General features: G+C 38.3%; 1 protein-coding gene across 3 annotated transcripts in view; it reads left to right on the top strand.

The window, feature by feature from the left end:
* Scai (suppressor of cancer cell invasion) overlaps positions 1 to 14998 on the top strand; it is a 111587-nt gene that overhangs the window by 95914 nt on the left and 675 nt on the right. For all 3 annotated transcript variants that reach the window (XM_051185369.1, XM_051185370.1, XM_051185371.1), the window contains 3 exons: positions 7374 to 7446; positions 10730 to 10903; positions 11098 to 11198. In XM_051185369.1, coding sequence (XP_051041326.1) covers positions 7374 to 7446; positions 10730 to 10903; positions 11098 to 11198 — 348 coding nt within the window. The remainder of the gene's footprint in view (positions 1 to 7373; positions 7447 to 10729; positions 10904 to 11097; positions 11199 to 14998) is intronic.

The raw sequence follows: 14998 nt of genomic DNA, 5'->3' as shown, positions 1-14998 counted from the left end.
AAGGAGGAAGTGATTGATAAAACAAGATCTGTGTGACAGCTATGACCCATATTTTGCCTAACATGTTTCCATTAATTTTAAAGTGGATATTTCTCTGTGGTAATGTAGCACTAGTTGGAAATTAAAAAAAAAAAAATCCCAGTAACTTTAGGAAATTCTTTTTAATTATTTCCTTTGGGGGGGAAAAAGATTCATTGTGATTATTGAAAGTTTAAGTGCTGGGTCTCTGCCATTGCAAATGGCTGTCAAAAGCAGGTTATCATGAAACAGCCTTTGTAACATGAAAAATAAATGACCCAGTGATTGATAATTGGGATTCAACCTGAAGGTCAGAGAATCAAAGCAGCATCCACTAGCTCTCACCTCAAGCTCAGACTGAAAGGGATGATCCATGCAGGAGTTCTTCACCAAGTCTCAGATTATAACCTCTCCTCAGCATGGCTGGAGAATAAATGCCACATACTAAATCTGTTCTTGTCTTAAATACCTCTCATGAGTCCTGGGATTAAAGATATGAGCTCTGTTACTCTTTTAGACTGATTCAATCTTATGTAAACCTTTTAGTCTAGTTTGAACTTGTTCTGAATGAACTTGTTCTGAGATAAAAATAGATCTAGTTTGAAGCATATCCTAGAATATTTTCTGTATATCAAAATTATACAGTTAAATGAAAAATCATCTTCCTGACCACCCGCAGATATTTGTGCCCATAGGATTGAGATGTTTTCATGAGATTACATATACTCGTCACATGAGATTACACACACACTATAATGCAGGTACTGGGGAAGACACCAAGCTACTTTAGGAAATGTGAACAACAGTTTCCAGAGTCAGTGGGCCTCCAACATGTATCCAGTTGGAAATTCTTCAAACAAGTGCAAACTAACAGAAACAACTATACCCAAGACAATTCTATACCACTTCAGACTTCAGATTCCCTACCTCAGTTGGTGCCTATTTTGCTTTTGTAATTATTCCTGCTGAAAGTTGTGGCTTCATTCTTAGTGTTATTTTCCTTCCTTCCTATAGTACATGCATTTCATGAAACCGTCTAAGATCTAATTAAAGGTCCCAAGTCTCATGGACTCCACTGCCATTCCTTTGGTCCATGCCACTGTTTTCCCTCACCTGAGTTATTGCAGTGGCTTCCCAGCAAGGCTTACTTATTCTTCCTTCTTTACCTCTTAACTCCTGCATATGTGCCTTATGTGTTCAGATAAACCTTCTCTATTCATACTCTCCCATGGATTCTTATCTTACTCAGACTATAAGACACATGTGGACACACAGGTATCTTTGACCTTCCTTGCCAATCTCTTCAGCTACACTGTTTCCTTCCTGGTCCTTATCTTCCTTAGGGTTTCTATTGCTTCAGCGAAACACTGAGACCAAAAAGCAAGTTGGGGAGGAAAGGGTTTATTTGGCTTATACTTCTGGGTCATAGTCCATCACTGAAAGAAGTCAAGCAAGAACTCAAGCAGGACAGACTCCTAGAAGCAGGAGCTGATGCAGAGGCCATTTGAGAGGAGTGCTGCTTACTAGTTTGCTTCCAATGGCTTGCTCAGTCTGCTTTCTTACAGGACCCAGAACCACCTATCCAGGGATGGCCCTACACTCCATGGGCTGGTCCCTCCTCTACTGATCGCTAACTGAGAAAAAATGCCCTACACTGGAAGCATTTCTTCAACTGATGCTCCTTCCTCTCTGATGACTCTAGCTTGTGACACAAAACTAACTAGTACAGTCCTTAATGTTCTAGGCAGTCTTTTGCTCTGGCCCTTTACATTCTGACCTTTCTATCTTAAATGCCCTTTCAAAGGTACCTCATATTTGTTAAGTGTTTGAATAAACCCTAATTGCCATGTTTCAGATCATATGTCTTTTTCACCTTTTGACTTTTTTGTTTTTCATAACCATGATAGTTAACATTTGTGTCATGACAGCTAGTACTATGTATTCTTCTAAATGCTTGATGTATTTGTGCACATTTAATTTTCACAGAGATAATTTGTCACTGTTTTTTCAGTATTGAGTTTGAATGTACTGCCTCACATATACTAGGCAAAGACTCTACCACTGAGCTTCATCCCCAACTCTCTTTTTCTTTTTTACTTAGAGATAGTGGTGTTTCACTAAGTTGCTTAGGCTGGCTATATAGCTCAGACCAGCCTTGAACTTATATTCTTCCTGCTCTAGCGTCCCAAGTAGCTACAGTAATTATAGGCCTGCCATTTCTACTTTTATTATCCTCATTTGATTCATAAGAAAATCGATGCACATATATCTTTATTTTATATGTTTGGATATTTTGTTTACATGCATGCCTGTGCACCATCTTCATATAGTGCCTGTGGAGGCCAGAAGAGGGTACCAAAGCCCCTAGAACTATAGTTACAGATCACTGTGAGCCATTGTATAGTGCTAGAAAATGAACCCAGGTCTTCTGGAAGGGGAGCCAGTACTCTCCACTGCTGGGCCATCTCTCCAAACCCAAGGTCACACACAACTAAGTGGTAGCAAAGCTGGGTTTAAACAGTCTGATTTTAAAAACCTGTGCTATTCATATAATTGTTTGAATTCCATGCTCTGTGCCCAGACCTCTGAGCTCTTTATATAATTTATTCATTTGTTTACTGGGGATCTGCCTGTATCTATCACTTGCATACCTGTCCAAATGTCATCTTTAGGGAGATAGGGTTTTTCTGTTTTGCTTACTATCCTGTCTTTAACATCTGAGACAGAATCTGTTCTAGATCCTCAATGAGTATTTGTTGAAAATAGACCTTTTAAAAGGATACTATGTTTATTGATGTAAGTTAATTTTGGAGGTTTTGTTCTGTTTCAAGACAGTCTTGCTTTGTAGCTCAGTTTGGCCTTGAACTTGAGATCCTCCAGTCTTAGCCTTCCAGGTTATAGGCATGAATCACCAAGCCTTTCAATTTAATATTTTTTAACTTACATGTTTTTAAAATTGTGTATGTGTGTGTGTGCATGTGTATACGTGTGTGAGTGCATGCATGTGTGTGACTATATACCACAGAGACCATAAGAGGGTATTGGATCCCCTGGAGCTGGAGTTACAGGCAATTGTCAGTTGCCTAACATTTCAGTGCTGAGAACCAAACTTGGGTCTTCTGGAATAATAGAGTGTGCTTTTAACTGCTGAGCCATCTCTCTAATACCCCCTAAATTGTGATTGTTTTCAGTTACACACACACATACATGTTGGGGAGTGGATTGTGTATTGTGAAGATCATGATTCGGTTTTTTTTTTTTGTTTTGTTTTGTTTTGTTTTGTTTTTTTTGTTTTTGTTTTTTTCCTACCATTTGGTTTCAAACAGGTTGCTGGACATGGCTGTGACCCCCTTTACCTGCTGAGCATTCTTACCCCCTACATCTTGTTATTTTAGATAGGGTCTTTCACTGGTTGTAGCACAATAAATAAAAGACTCAGAGACAGATATTGGGGTTCAAGCTGAAGATCAGAGAATTAAAGCAGCCAAGCCAGTATATCTTACCTCTACCCTGCTGAAAAGGCAATTCTATCACCACAAATCCTCAGAGGCAAAAGGCTCTCACCAAACCTCAGACTGCTACCTCTCCTCAGCGTAGCTGGAGAATAAATGCTTTCCTATCCTCAATGTGACTGGAGAATGAATGCCAGCTCGGAGACTGTTCCTGTCTTAAATACCTCTCATGAGTCTTGGAATTAAAGATGTGTGATCCCAAGTGCTGAGATCATCTTTATGTGAGCTATTTTTCTGTAGGACTGGATATATTTTGTGTAGCTCAGTGTAGTCTTGAACTAACAGAGATCAGTTTACCTCTACCTCCCAAGTGGTGGGATTAAAGGTGTGTACCTAACTAGTGTGGCTGCTTTGCTATTTTGATCTCCAATATATCAAAATTCACCTTTTTTGTCTAATACAAAAAGAGAAAGCTACAACTAACATAAAAACTACATATGATATGTATAATAACTATATACAATATACACAGACAGTAAGTACATTAACAATGTTTAGTTCATTTGCATTTGACAAATTCACAGAAAATACTTCATTATCTATACTATCTTGGTGAGTCTGAAGTCTTATACCTAATTTACTTTCTATTCTAATTTACATTATCAAATTTTAATGTCTTTCACACCTTTCATACTTAATACATCTTTAGTGAGTTTCTTTTCTGAGTCTGGTAAACAAGAAAAACTATAACTATCACTATCTAATTTCAACTCCCTCAGGTACCCAAGAAGGAAATAATATTAACTGAGTAAACAGGAAGTGCCAGCAAGCAACTTCTAAAAAATCAAGAAATGACAAAAACAGCTGGCTGCCTGGACAGTCACCCAAAATTCCTCTGCAATGTTGGGGCATCTATCTTCAGCCTATAAGCCTAGAATATCTGACAGGCTTTTCTGTGGGATTTTCTGAAGGACTGTTTTGCCTTGTCTTGGAAAAGTTCACAGTCACTCTTTTTGGTGCCTGTTTGTCCAATTTGGACAGCATACTGTCAGTAGTTGAAGCAAGGGCACTTTCTTGCCCAGTGGCTACTTTTGCCACAAAGAAAGTAAACTCCATGTGGAGTTTTTTTCAATGCCATCATCTTCTCTGAAATAGATTGATGCTGCCAAGAACCAAGGATTTGCCTGTCATTCTAGGTTAGCTGGCCAATGAGCACCAAGTCCATCTCAATGATGGTAATATAAACATGTTATCACATTTTGCCTTTTACCTGTTTACTAGGCATTGAGCTGAGATCCCCATGTATATGTGGCAAGTATTTTACCAGCCAATTCCTAAAATGTAAATATAATCTGATCTGTCAGGCATGGCCACCTGTGCCTATAGGTTGAGGTGGGAGTTTCGTTGATTCTAGAAATTCAAATCCAACATAGACAACATCATGAGACCCTGTGTCTGAGAAAATAAATAATATATACAACCAGTATTGTCTATCAGGATCCTACAATAACTCCCAGGTGCACATAATTGCAAGAAGGACTCAGTAAGATGAAGATAGCAAAATCAGCAAAGGATAAGGAATGAACAGGAGTCTGGAGAAAATCAGATCTAAACTTCCAGGGGTGCTGGCCCAGTCACACAGAATGTCCTTCACTCCCCAGCAACAAATTCTGACCATGTAGATTAAGTACTTTATTTTAGTGATACTTATTACAGAGCTGGGAATGGAGATCAGTTTGCCTGGCATACATGGTGTTTTTGAGACAGGATTTTCTCTGTATAACAGCATTGTCTGTCCTGGAATTTACTTTGTAGACCAGGCTGACCTCAAATTCACCGCGATCCACCTGCCTCTAGCTCCCTAGTGCTGAGGTTACAGGTGTGTGCCTCCACTGCTCGGAAAGCTCTGGTTGGTTTCTGTCCTCAACACTTGGGATATGGAAACTGGAGGATGAGAGAGCAACCTGGATTATATAAGACCCAGTCACAAAACTGAAGAAAAGGTTTTGTTTGTTTTTTTCAAATAATTTATATTTTATATTCATTGGCATTTTGCCTCCATGTATCTCTGTGTGAGGGTGTCAGATCCTCAAGTTATAGACAGTTCTGAGCTGCCATGTGGGTGCTGAGAATTGAACCTGGGTCCTCTGGAAGAGCAGTAGGTGCTCTTAACCACTGGGCCACCTCCCCAGCCCAAAGTCAAGCTGTTATTGGGAAATGATCACTAGAGTGTCCTCTGCCATGGTTCTAGAGAGAATACTGGGGTTCCCCTAGAGTGTCTCATTTGCCCCGTCTAGGCATAGTAAGCCTAATCATGTGAGTCTTCCCACACATCACTTCCAGAAACCAGACAAAGCTAACTTTATAAGCTGCCTCAGACCTACTGTAATAACTGCAAAATAGTGTGTGTGTGTGTGTGTGTGGTGTGTCAGAGAGCAGAGTTTGGCTAGCAAACAGAAATAAGAGGCCCTGCGGAAATAAATGATGGTATTATCCACTTTAGCATTTATCCAGAGCAAGGGCTCCCAGGCATTTCTTAAATGTAGAGTAATGCTGTGGTTGATTTATTCAGTGCTAGGAATGGAGCCCAGGACTTCATACATGATAGTCAAGATTAGCTGGCTTTTCTTGATGGTGGTAGTGAGATTTATTTGGAGACATGGTCTTATTGAGCCCAGGCTAGTCCTAGCTCCTGACTCTTCCTACCTCATTTTCCAATGCTCACACTGAGAACATTTCCAGGTTGCATGACTTAAACGTTGCATTTTTCTGGGCTGTTTTTGCTTTTTATGTAGCTAGTTTATTAATCTTAGTGATCATAATAGTGAGGAAGTACTTCCAGGCCACAAAATAATTTGCTCTATTTTTAGTCACCACTTTTGTTGCTTGCTTTTCTCAATAGATTTTTGATTGATTTGATAATCACACACATAACATGAAATATGGAGATAGCATGTTTTTCCCTAAATGTGGAAAAAAAAAGTCTCTGTGTTATACATACAGAAGTCCTACATGTTTTCAGGTTACTGTGTTATACATACAGAAGTCCTACGTGTTTGCAGGTCCTTTTATGGACTTTCCATTTTGTTTCATTTGTTTTTTGCACACTCTTGTACCAATGCCACACATTTCAGTTCCTGGAGTTTTTAAGTGTACCCTAATATCTAATGAGTCTTCTTTTTTGTTTTCCTAATTTTGCCATGTGAACTTCAGTGAAACATTTTTCTGTTTCAGGGGCCTGGGGGGTGAGGGCACCTGTAGCTGCCTTTATTGAGATTGGTTCAAATTTTAATACATTATTATGACATTTTAGAATGGGTTCATCTGTAAGAGCATAATGAGTCTTTCCATTTATTTGTTTTTAGTTTGGTCCTTTAGAATTTCTAACTTCTGGCTTATTCTGTTGACTCCTAGGAATTATGTCTTTTTGTTGCTTCACTAAATAATTTGTTATTAAAATTGTATCTATTTTAATAGATCTGCCTTTAGAGACATGATATCCTAAATTATGCAGTGTCCTGTGCTTGCAGTGTGAGTGTCCACTTAGTTCTTGCTGTGTGAGTTGTTGCCATGAGAATCAGTAAGGGATTTACCCATTCCCAGAGCCTTTGAGGCTGAAAGCTAGATCTGGAAAATTCACCATGGTATATCGAGTGGGACCACTTTTTCTAGAGACCCAGATGACAAAGTCACAATTATATATCTGCTATTACTTTAAAAATCAGTTGCCACTATTTTGGTGGCAGTCCTTTTTAGCTAGTATCAACTTGCGTGGTAATGAAACATGAACTGCATATCTGCAACTGCTGCTGTTTCCACATCTGCTTGAAAGTCTTTTAAAGAGCCCAATCTATACACTAGTTATGAATGTTGAAAAATTATATAAATTCTTATATATTGCAGAATTTCACAAACTTGTTTGGACAACCACTCGTCTGCTTGCTTTCTCCCACCACATACCCAAAAGCTTTGCAAGGTATGTTCATGGTGCCTGTTATACCAATAGGTCTTAATGAAAAAAGATGGTATTTGTTTTGATCCCATCATGATTAGACATGGATGTATGGTTCTTGTAGCAAGTGTCAATCTGAAATATACCACAAATCCTTGCTGACAATGCTCCCCTAATGTGCTGTGATTAGAGAATTCAACTCCGAGAAAGTAGTTTGATGCCTTGCTGTTAGAAAGATCCTGGTTTTAAGATTTGGAAACTGGTTTTGATTTTCTTGTCATATCCATATAGCATGGTTTTCCTACGTCTTTGTTTATGTACCTTAGGCATCTTTGAAGACTGCACAATTGCTAGTCTAGGAAACTTCTCAGCCTATGTCTAAGAGTTAGGATACATGAGTTGGCACCACTTAAAACTCTTTTCTGATTTTTTGTTTTTGGTTTTTTCTTTGCATTTTTATCTTATACTTTTAAAATAAAAAATCTCTTCAGAATTCACCAGAAGGACAAATTTGTTTAGGCCATTTCTCCAGTGGCTACACAGGGAAAGCCTTTTGCCCTTAGTATTTTGTCCTCCATTGATTACACATAAAATCTAATTTTAACTCCCAGTCATTTCCTAGGTCAAATGCTAAGTGAAACTTCACACTGTCTTAGCAGTACTTGTCACTGTTTCACTATCTCCCTGACTGAATAGTGCTGATGTCTCTCTGGGAGATGGCATTTTACTGCTACTTCCCAGCCTGAAGTCCTGTCTGCTGACATAGTTTGACACAGGAAGTGATGGTCAGCACTTGAATGCCTGAGAGAAGCTGGAGACTTACACCTTGTTTTAAGGTAAGTTCTGCTATTTAACAGGGAAAAATCTTATAGCAATTCTAAGTTCACATAGATAAAGCCAAATCCTAAGAGATAGAACTTACCTTCAAACAACGGAAAAATTCTCCTGCTTTGAGGATTTTGCATCCCATTTCTTATTATTTCTGGAGGAATGTAACCTCTTCCCAATACTGAAGAGTGCTGTCATCATCCTGTTCTAATGTAGTTTTATTTAAAATTACACGGTCAAGTGGGTTAACACCAAACTTCAGTTAAAACTTCATTACACAACAGAGGAGAGTACAGACTTAAGGATGCCAGCTGAATTTGCACCCCAGCCTACCCACTTATTAGCTGCATGACTTTGGAATGCTGTTCAGCCATTTTGTGCCTCAGTTACTTCATCTATCAAATGTACTTAACCCTATGTGCTAGGTACCTAGAAAGTTCTCAGTTTGTGATGTTAGTGGGGTTTTTTTTTTGTTTTGTTTTGTTTTTTTGGTTTTTTGTTTTGGTTTGGTTTGGTTTGGTTTGGTTTTTTGTTTTTTTTTTCCCCAGCATCTTATCTTTATACTATAAAGCTTAGACTACAAATATTTTTAAAGTAAAATTCATCTGCCAGACAGATTAAACATTCTATTATGGAAAATATTTAGGATTTATTCAGTAACATTGTTGCTGCTGATCTCTACAAAAGGACTTGGCACTCTGGCCACAAAGTGTTGAATGTATTTGATAAGGTATCTGTAGCTCTATAATTAGTTAAGAAAGACTTACTTTATTCATTCAGTGCAGTTTTTAAGATTTGTTCATTAGCCATTGTGCTAGGCAGTAGGGAACAGTGTTGCTGATACTCCAGTTGTATTTCTCATAGAAGGGATTTTGTGATTGAATGATACAAACCCTTTAAAGATTGATGATATGATTTGAATTGGAGGGATTTTAGTGAAAGATGCTAAACAGAGGATGAGAGAGCATTCAGAGATGAAGACAGTTTCTGTTCGGCCCAGTCCCACAACTGTTAAAAACATGGAGTCAGATATAGAGGGAAATGCTGAGAGATCAGAGAGAAGGAGCAAGCCACCACCACATCTTACTTCCTTAGTGTCTCAGCAGACAAGAGATCGAGTTCCTGTTTCTCCCAACTTCTGTCCTGTTTCCTCCCTGCTACCTCACTTCCTGTCTATCTTCTATACAGCCCTTCAAACCTCTAGGGTTAGCTAGTGGCAAGCTCCATTCTCTGACCCACAGACAGGCTTTGTTTGTACAACCAAGGTATCAGAAGAGCGCTGAGGGAAGTAGCTTGGTAATGGTGTCAGAAGCTCAACAGTGACTGAATGCTAATCCCACTGATGCTGCAGGACTTGCTGATAGACTGGGAAACAGAAAACAACAAGATAGGAGACTGTGCCTTGGGTATTGGTAGAAATCCTGAGTCTTGATGAGAACCTGCATTAGAAACTGTCAGGGAAAACATATGTTGAATTCAGAATCTTTCTGAGAATGTTGTTGAATCTAGCTCAGTGCTGTTTAATAAAAATGTAGGATGTTACATAGCTAGAGAGTGTTAACAATATACCTTTTTGTACTAAGTCTCTGAAGTCTGGGATACTTTCACAGATAGTTTGGAGCAGCCAGTCTGTGTACAATAAATCACAGGACAGCGCAGAACCAAAACTAGGAAATTCAGGGAGTCTGAACATGAGTAGTAACTAATACCCTAGGAATTGGTGTGATCAGCAATATATAGGGCCAAGGAAACAAAATGTTGACATTGAAGAGTCAGGCAGATTATAGGTATAGTGGTGTATATCTATAATCTCTTACTTGGAAGGTAAAAAGGCAGGAGGATCAGGAGTTCAGGTTTGTCCTTAGCTACTTCATGAGTTCAAGGCCAGCCTAGGCCTCATAAGACCCTGTCTCAAAAAGGGCCTGGGTTCAGGGAAAGAACCACCAATCAGAAAATTGGCAGATCAAGTACTCATCAGATATTTGTATCGTGATTGTTTGCTATATTCGAATGAAGTTGGTTAGTTGGTGTTAAGATAATAAGAAATGTATTTAAGCCCGGTGATGTGGCACATACCTTTAATACCAGCAATCTGGAGGCAGAGGCAAGCAAATCTTTGTGATTTCAAGGCCTACCTGGTCTACAGAACTAGTTTCAGGATAGTCAGAACTGTTTATGCAGAGAAACCCTGTCTCCAAAAAAAAAAAAAAAAAAAAAAAAAAAAAAGGAAAGGAAAGGAAAAAACATAATTGTGTTTACTTATCATTTTGTAATTGAAGGAGGCTCAGTGTTTTTATTTTATTCAGAAGGCAATATGTCTAGGATGTGTTTTCAAAGCTTCACAAAGAATTTATGTTGTTGAATTGTAATTGATTGATACAGCTTTAATTTTATGTTATCAGTATATTAAAATATTCCTCATGTGTTCACTAACCTTTTGTAAACCTCTTGTCTGTATGTAACATGTTTGTTATTACAGATCAGTCTCAGCGAGGTAGCCTCTTCACCCTCTTTTTGAACAATCCTCTAATGGCCTTCCTATTTGTGTCTGGATTATCAAGCATGCGTAGAGGCCTGTGGGAAAAGTGTCAAGAATATCTTCGAAAAATCAACCGTGATATTGCCCAGCTACTGACCCATTCACGTTCAATAGGTACCCTGCTAATCTACCTGCACACTTAACAAAGCTTACTGTAGTGGCTTAAATGGTTTCCTACTATAAATTGTTTGGGGTTTTAAAGGTAATTCTCCCAGGTAGGAAAGTCATGAAGGCTTTCCTTAACTTAATTCTCTATTGAAACGTCATTTTCATATTGCCTCCATTCACTGTCACCTTCTCCTCTGCAGATCAGGCCTTTCTCCAGTTTTTTGGAGATGAATTTCTTCGATTGCTTCTCACAAGGTTTGTCTTCTGTTCAGTCACCATGAGGATGCACAAGGCCTTCCGGGTAGGGAGTGAATCATTAAAGATCAAATTCACCATTTCAATCCATTATTTCTAGTCATGTATTATATTTTATTTACACTAAATAAAGTTTAAATAGATTCAGAATAATAGAAAAAACATATGCAGCTTTACGATGAACAGTATTGTGGGCATGGTTGTGCATGATTATAATCCCAGTACTTAGTAGGCTGAGGCAAAGCCTATCTCCAAAAGCTGAAACAGATACCAAAAGATTACCAATACTGTGATACAGCTTCCCATTAGAAAAATTTTCTTGAGCTGCCTGTTTTCCCAGCACTTGAGAGGTAGAGGTCAAAGTTCAAAGTCACCCTTGGCTACCAAATGAGTTTGTGGTCAGCCTGGGATATATGAGACACTTGGTTTTTTTTTTGTTTTTGTTTGTTTGTTTGTTTTTCTAACTTACTTTATTTGGGAAGACTGTTGTAGATCCTGCCAAATCTCTCCTAAAATGCAGCTGATAACTAGTATTGTGATCATTTACCTTTTATTAAAACCTTGTACAGAGAAACTCTGTCTTGAAAAACAAAACAAAAAAAACCTTTTTTAGGGGGGACGGGGGATGATTTAATGGTTAAGAGCACTGGCTGTTATTCCAGAGGTCCTCAGTTCAATTCCCAATAACCACATGATGGCTCACAATCATCCATAATGAGATCTGGCCTACAGGCATACATGAGGACAAAACACTGTATACATAATCAATAAATCTTAAAAATAAATAGAATAGAATAAAACAGAACAGAACTGCTGGGTAGTGATGGTGGCACACACCTTTAATCCCAATACTCAAGAGGCAGAGGCAGGCAAATTACTGAGTTTGAGGCCAGGCTAGTCTACAGAGTGAGTTCCAGGACATCCAGAGCTGTTACTCAGAGAAACTTTGTCTTGAAAATAAAAAAAAAAAAAACACAAAAAAATGTTAAAAAGTAATAAATAATTAATGAACCAATGACCTAGTCCAGGCAGTAGTGGGACATGCCTTTAATCCCAGTATTCAGCAGGCAGAGGTAGGTGGATCTTCAAGTTCTAGGTCAGCCTGTATACAGAGCCAGCTCCAAAATAGCCAGGTCACACATAGATACCCTGTCTCAGAAAAGTAAAAGGACAGGAAAGGAAAGGCTAACAAATAAGCAAAAAACAGTAAGACAAAAAAAAAAAAAAAAAAAAAAAAAAAATGACAAAACAGAATGTGCTTTATATTAGCCAACTACTCTTGGGCATGGGACCTGCCCTGCAGTATGATTGATAAACCCAGTGACACACCATTGTAGAAAACTGATTTTCCTTTCCACAGCAGGTATCAATTGCAAATACTTCTTGGTTGGTGTTGGGAGTTTGTCTGGTTTGTACCTGTGCTGGTCTTCTTCATGTTGTCATCAGTCTCTGTCAGTTCAGATGTGCATCACCCCTGTTGTGTTTAAAGGACACAGTTTCCTTGGAGTGATACCTGAGCCCTTGTGGATAGGGTTTGATGAAAATAATCCTGTTATTCTCTGCACATTGTGTAATTGTATGTCTTCATGTTATAACAACACCATCTCCTGAAAGAAGTATCTCTGATTGCTAGGTGATTCACTGAGCTGAGTCCTGACCAAGTTGGTACCCATGATTTGTGTGTGGGGGGTTGTTTGCTTGCTTACTTACTTTTGTTTTGTTTTAAATGTTGTCTGTTGCATTTTTTGCTTCATTATGCAACAATAAGGGATATCTATATTAATGTTTTTAAAATGTTTTTGCAACTTTTAGTTTCAAAATAATGTACTGCAATTTTCATTATTTTCTTTTTTCCTAGTTTGGTTTTGTATAATTGATACAGTCTCACTATATAGTCCAGGCTGGCCTTGAACTTTCTGTCCTACTGCCTCAGCCTCCTGAGTGCCAGGATTATAGGTATGCCCCACTGCATTCATGCTTACAGTAAAATATGCAAAGTTGAAGTATAATATAACACTGGTTATTACTTGTGCTACTACATCGTTAATATATTGTTATTGTGAATGCAAACCTCTTCTAAGCCATACGACAGCATCATTCAAGAGTATTTCCTCCCTCACCTTTCTAGTGAGTCTACAAGCCACTATATCATAGATCATACTCATATGATAGTTTTTATACAGCCTTATGAACTTGAATCACATTGGATACACATTGGAACTTGAATCACATTGGCACATTTTGTTTCTTTTATCATTGGTGTTGTAATTTAAAAGTGTCTCGAGAGAGGAAGACATCATGTGACAAAACTTAGGTTGAGAAGGTTTTTTATTGGGGGAAAGTGAATGTGAAAAGTGGCCTCTGGGGACAGGAAAGACAAGAGAGGGGAGAGGGGACAGAAAGACAGGCAGAAAAGCAGGGAGAAAGAGAAAGGAACAGATAGACAGAGGGGGGGAGAGAGAAAGAGAGAAAGATGGGAGATGAGCAGGGCACTTTAAAAGGGAAGGTAGTGAATGTGCACAGGTGATGCTCTTAGTGACTGCAGTTGAGGGTGTATCCTGTCAGAACCCCAAGAGCAGGCCAGTACCAATGCCTGAATACTGACAACTGCCTTGGTCCTTTTTTATTATTTTTAGTTGGTTCTTGTTTTTTGTTTGTTTTGGTTTTTGGGGTGTTGTTTGTTTTGTTTTGCTTACATGTATATATGTGCACCATATGCATGTCTGGTGCCCACCAAAGCAAGAAGATATCATCAGATGCCTTGGAACAGGAGTTTTGGATGGTTTTGAGCTGCCATGTGGGTTTTGGGAAACAAGTCCAGGTCCTCTGCAAGAGCAACAAGTGTTCTTAACTACTGAGCTGTCTCTCCATCTCCACTTAGTTCTTTTTATTTCTGAGTAGTAGTCCATTAGTCCATTGTGCTACTGTTGATCATCACCTGGGCAGTTGTAAATCATTAGCTAGTGAATGAAATTCTTCAGTACAAGTAGAAGAACTCATGTGAGTCCTTATAGACATATTTTGATTTTTTTTTTAATTTCCCCACTTACAGAAAAGGCTTTGTTTTATACTGCCTCACCACTAGACAGCAGCTTGGTCAGCAACTTAGGTTTGTGTCTTGTGTGGCAATATCTTTTCATCTTTGATCTCTTCAAAGATAATCAATCATTAGGAAACTCAAATATCACTCCCTCTTTGTCCTCTCCACTGGCATGATCCAGTGTCTCCTATTGTCACTATTTTGCTTTTTTTTTTTTTTTTTTTTTTTTTTTTTTTTTTTCATGACTGTTTGACATTTGGTGTGAGTTCACTTTGTAGAATGTGTCTTCTACTTCAGGAGGCTCTTGCCCCTTCCTACTTTTTGAGTTTTAGGCAGAAAGTTATGTGTTCCATTTCTAGAAACTGCAAGACCTTCTCTCAAAGCAGGTCATTATCACCCCCATGATAAGATATGAAAGTTGCTTGTGTACCTGGCTGTATTGGTGCAATCAGACCTACATTCTGACCTGGTAGGTGGGATCCAATCTGCATTTTACTCATCAGTAAAAATCTTTCCATCTGCTTGCTGGCTGACTGATTAGTTTATTATTTGTTTTGTGGTAGTTTATGTATTTGTTTTTTAACAATAACAAAAGTTTGAAATGTTCAAGAGATTCAACTAATAGGGTTTTTTTTCCCTTTGGGTCCCTAAGAAATCTTATCTCTTCTAAGTTTACAAAGTTTTCTCCTTGTTTTTATTTTAGATTTTGTCTTTTTACTCATTTTGATTTCTACTTAGCTTTTTTTTTCATGAAATGAGTTTTTTTTTTTTTTAATTCCATGTGTCAGGATTTGTATGTTTTTTTT

The sequence above is a fragment of the Phodopus roborovskii genome, unplaced genomic scaffold, assembly GCF_943737965.1.
Source record: "Phodopus roborovskii unplaced genomic scaffold, PHOROB, whole genome shotgun sequence".
NCBI classification, from domain to species: Eukaryota; Metazoa; Chordata; class Mammalia; order Rodentia; family Cricetidae; genus Phodopus; species Phodopus roborovskii.
This window is presented reverse-complemented; position numbering and strand designations above follow the sequence as displayed.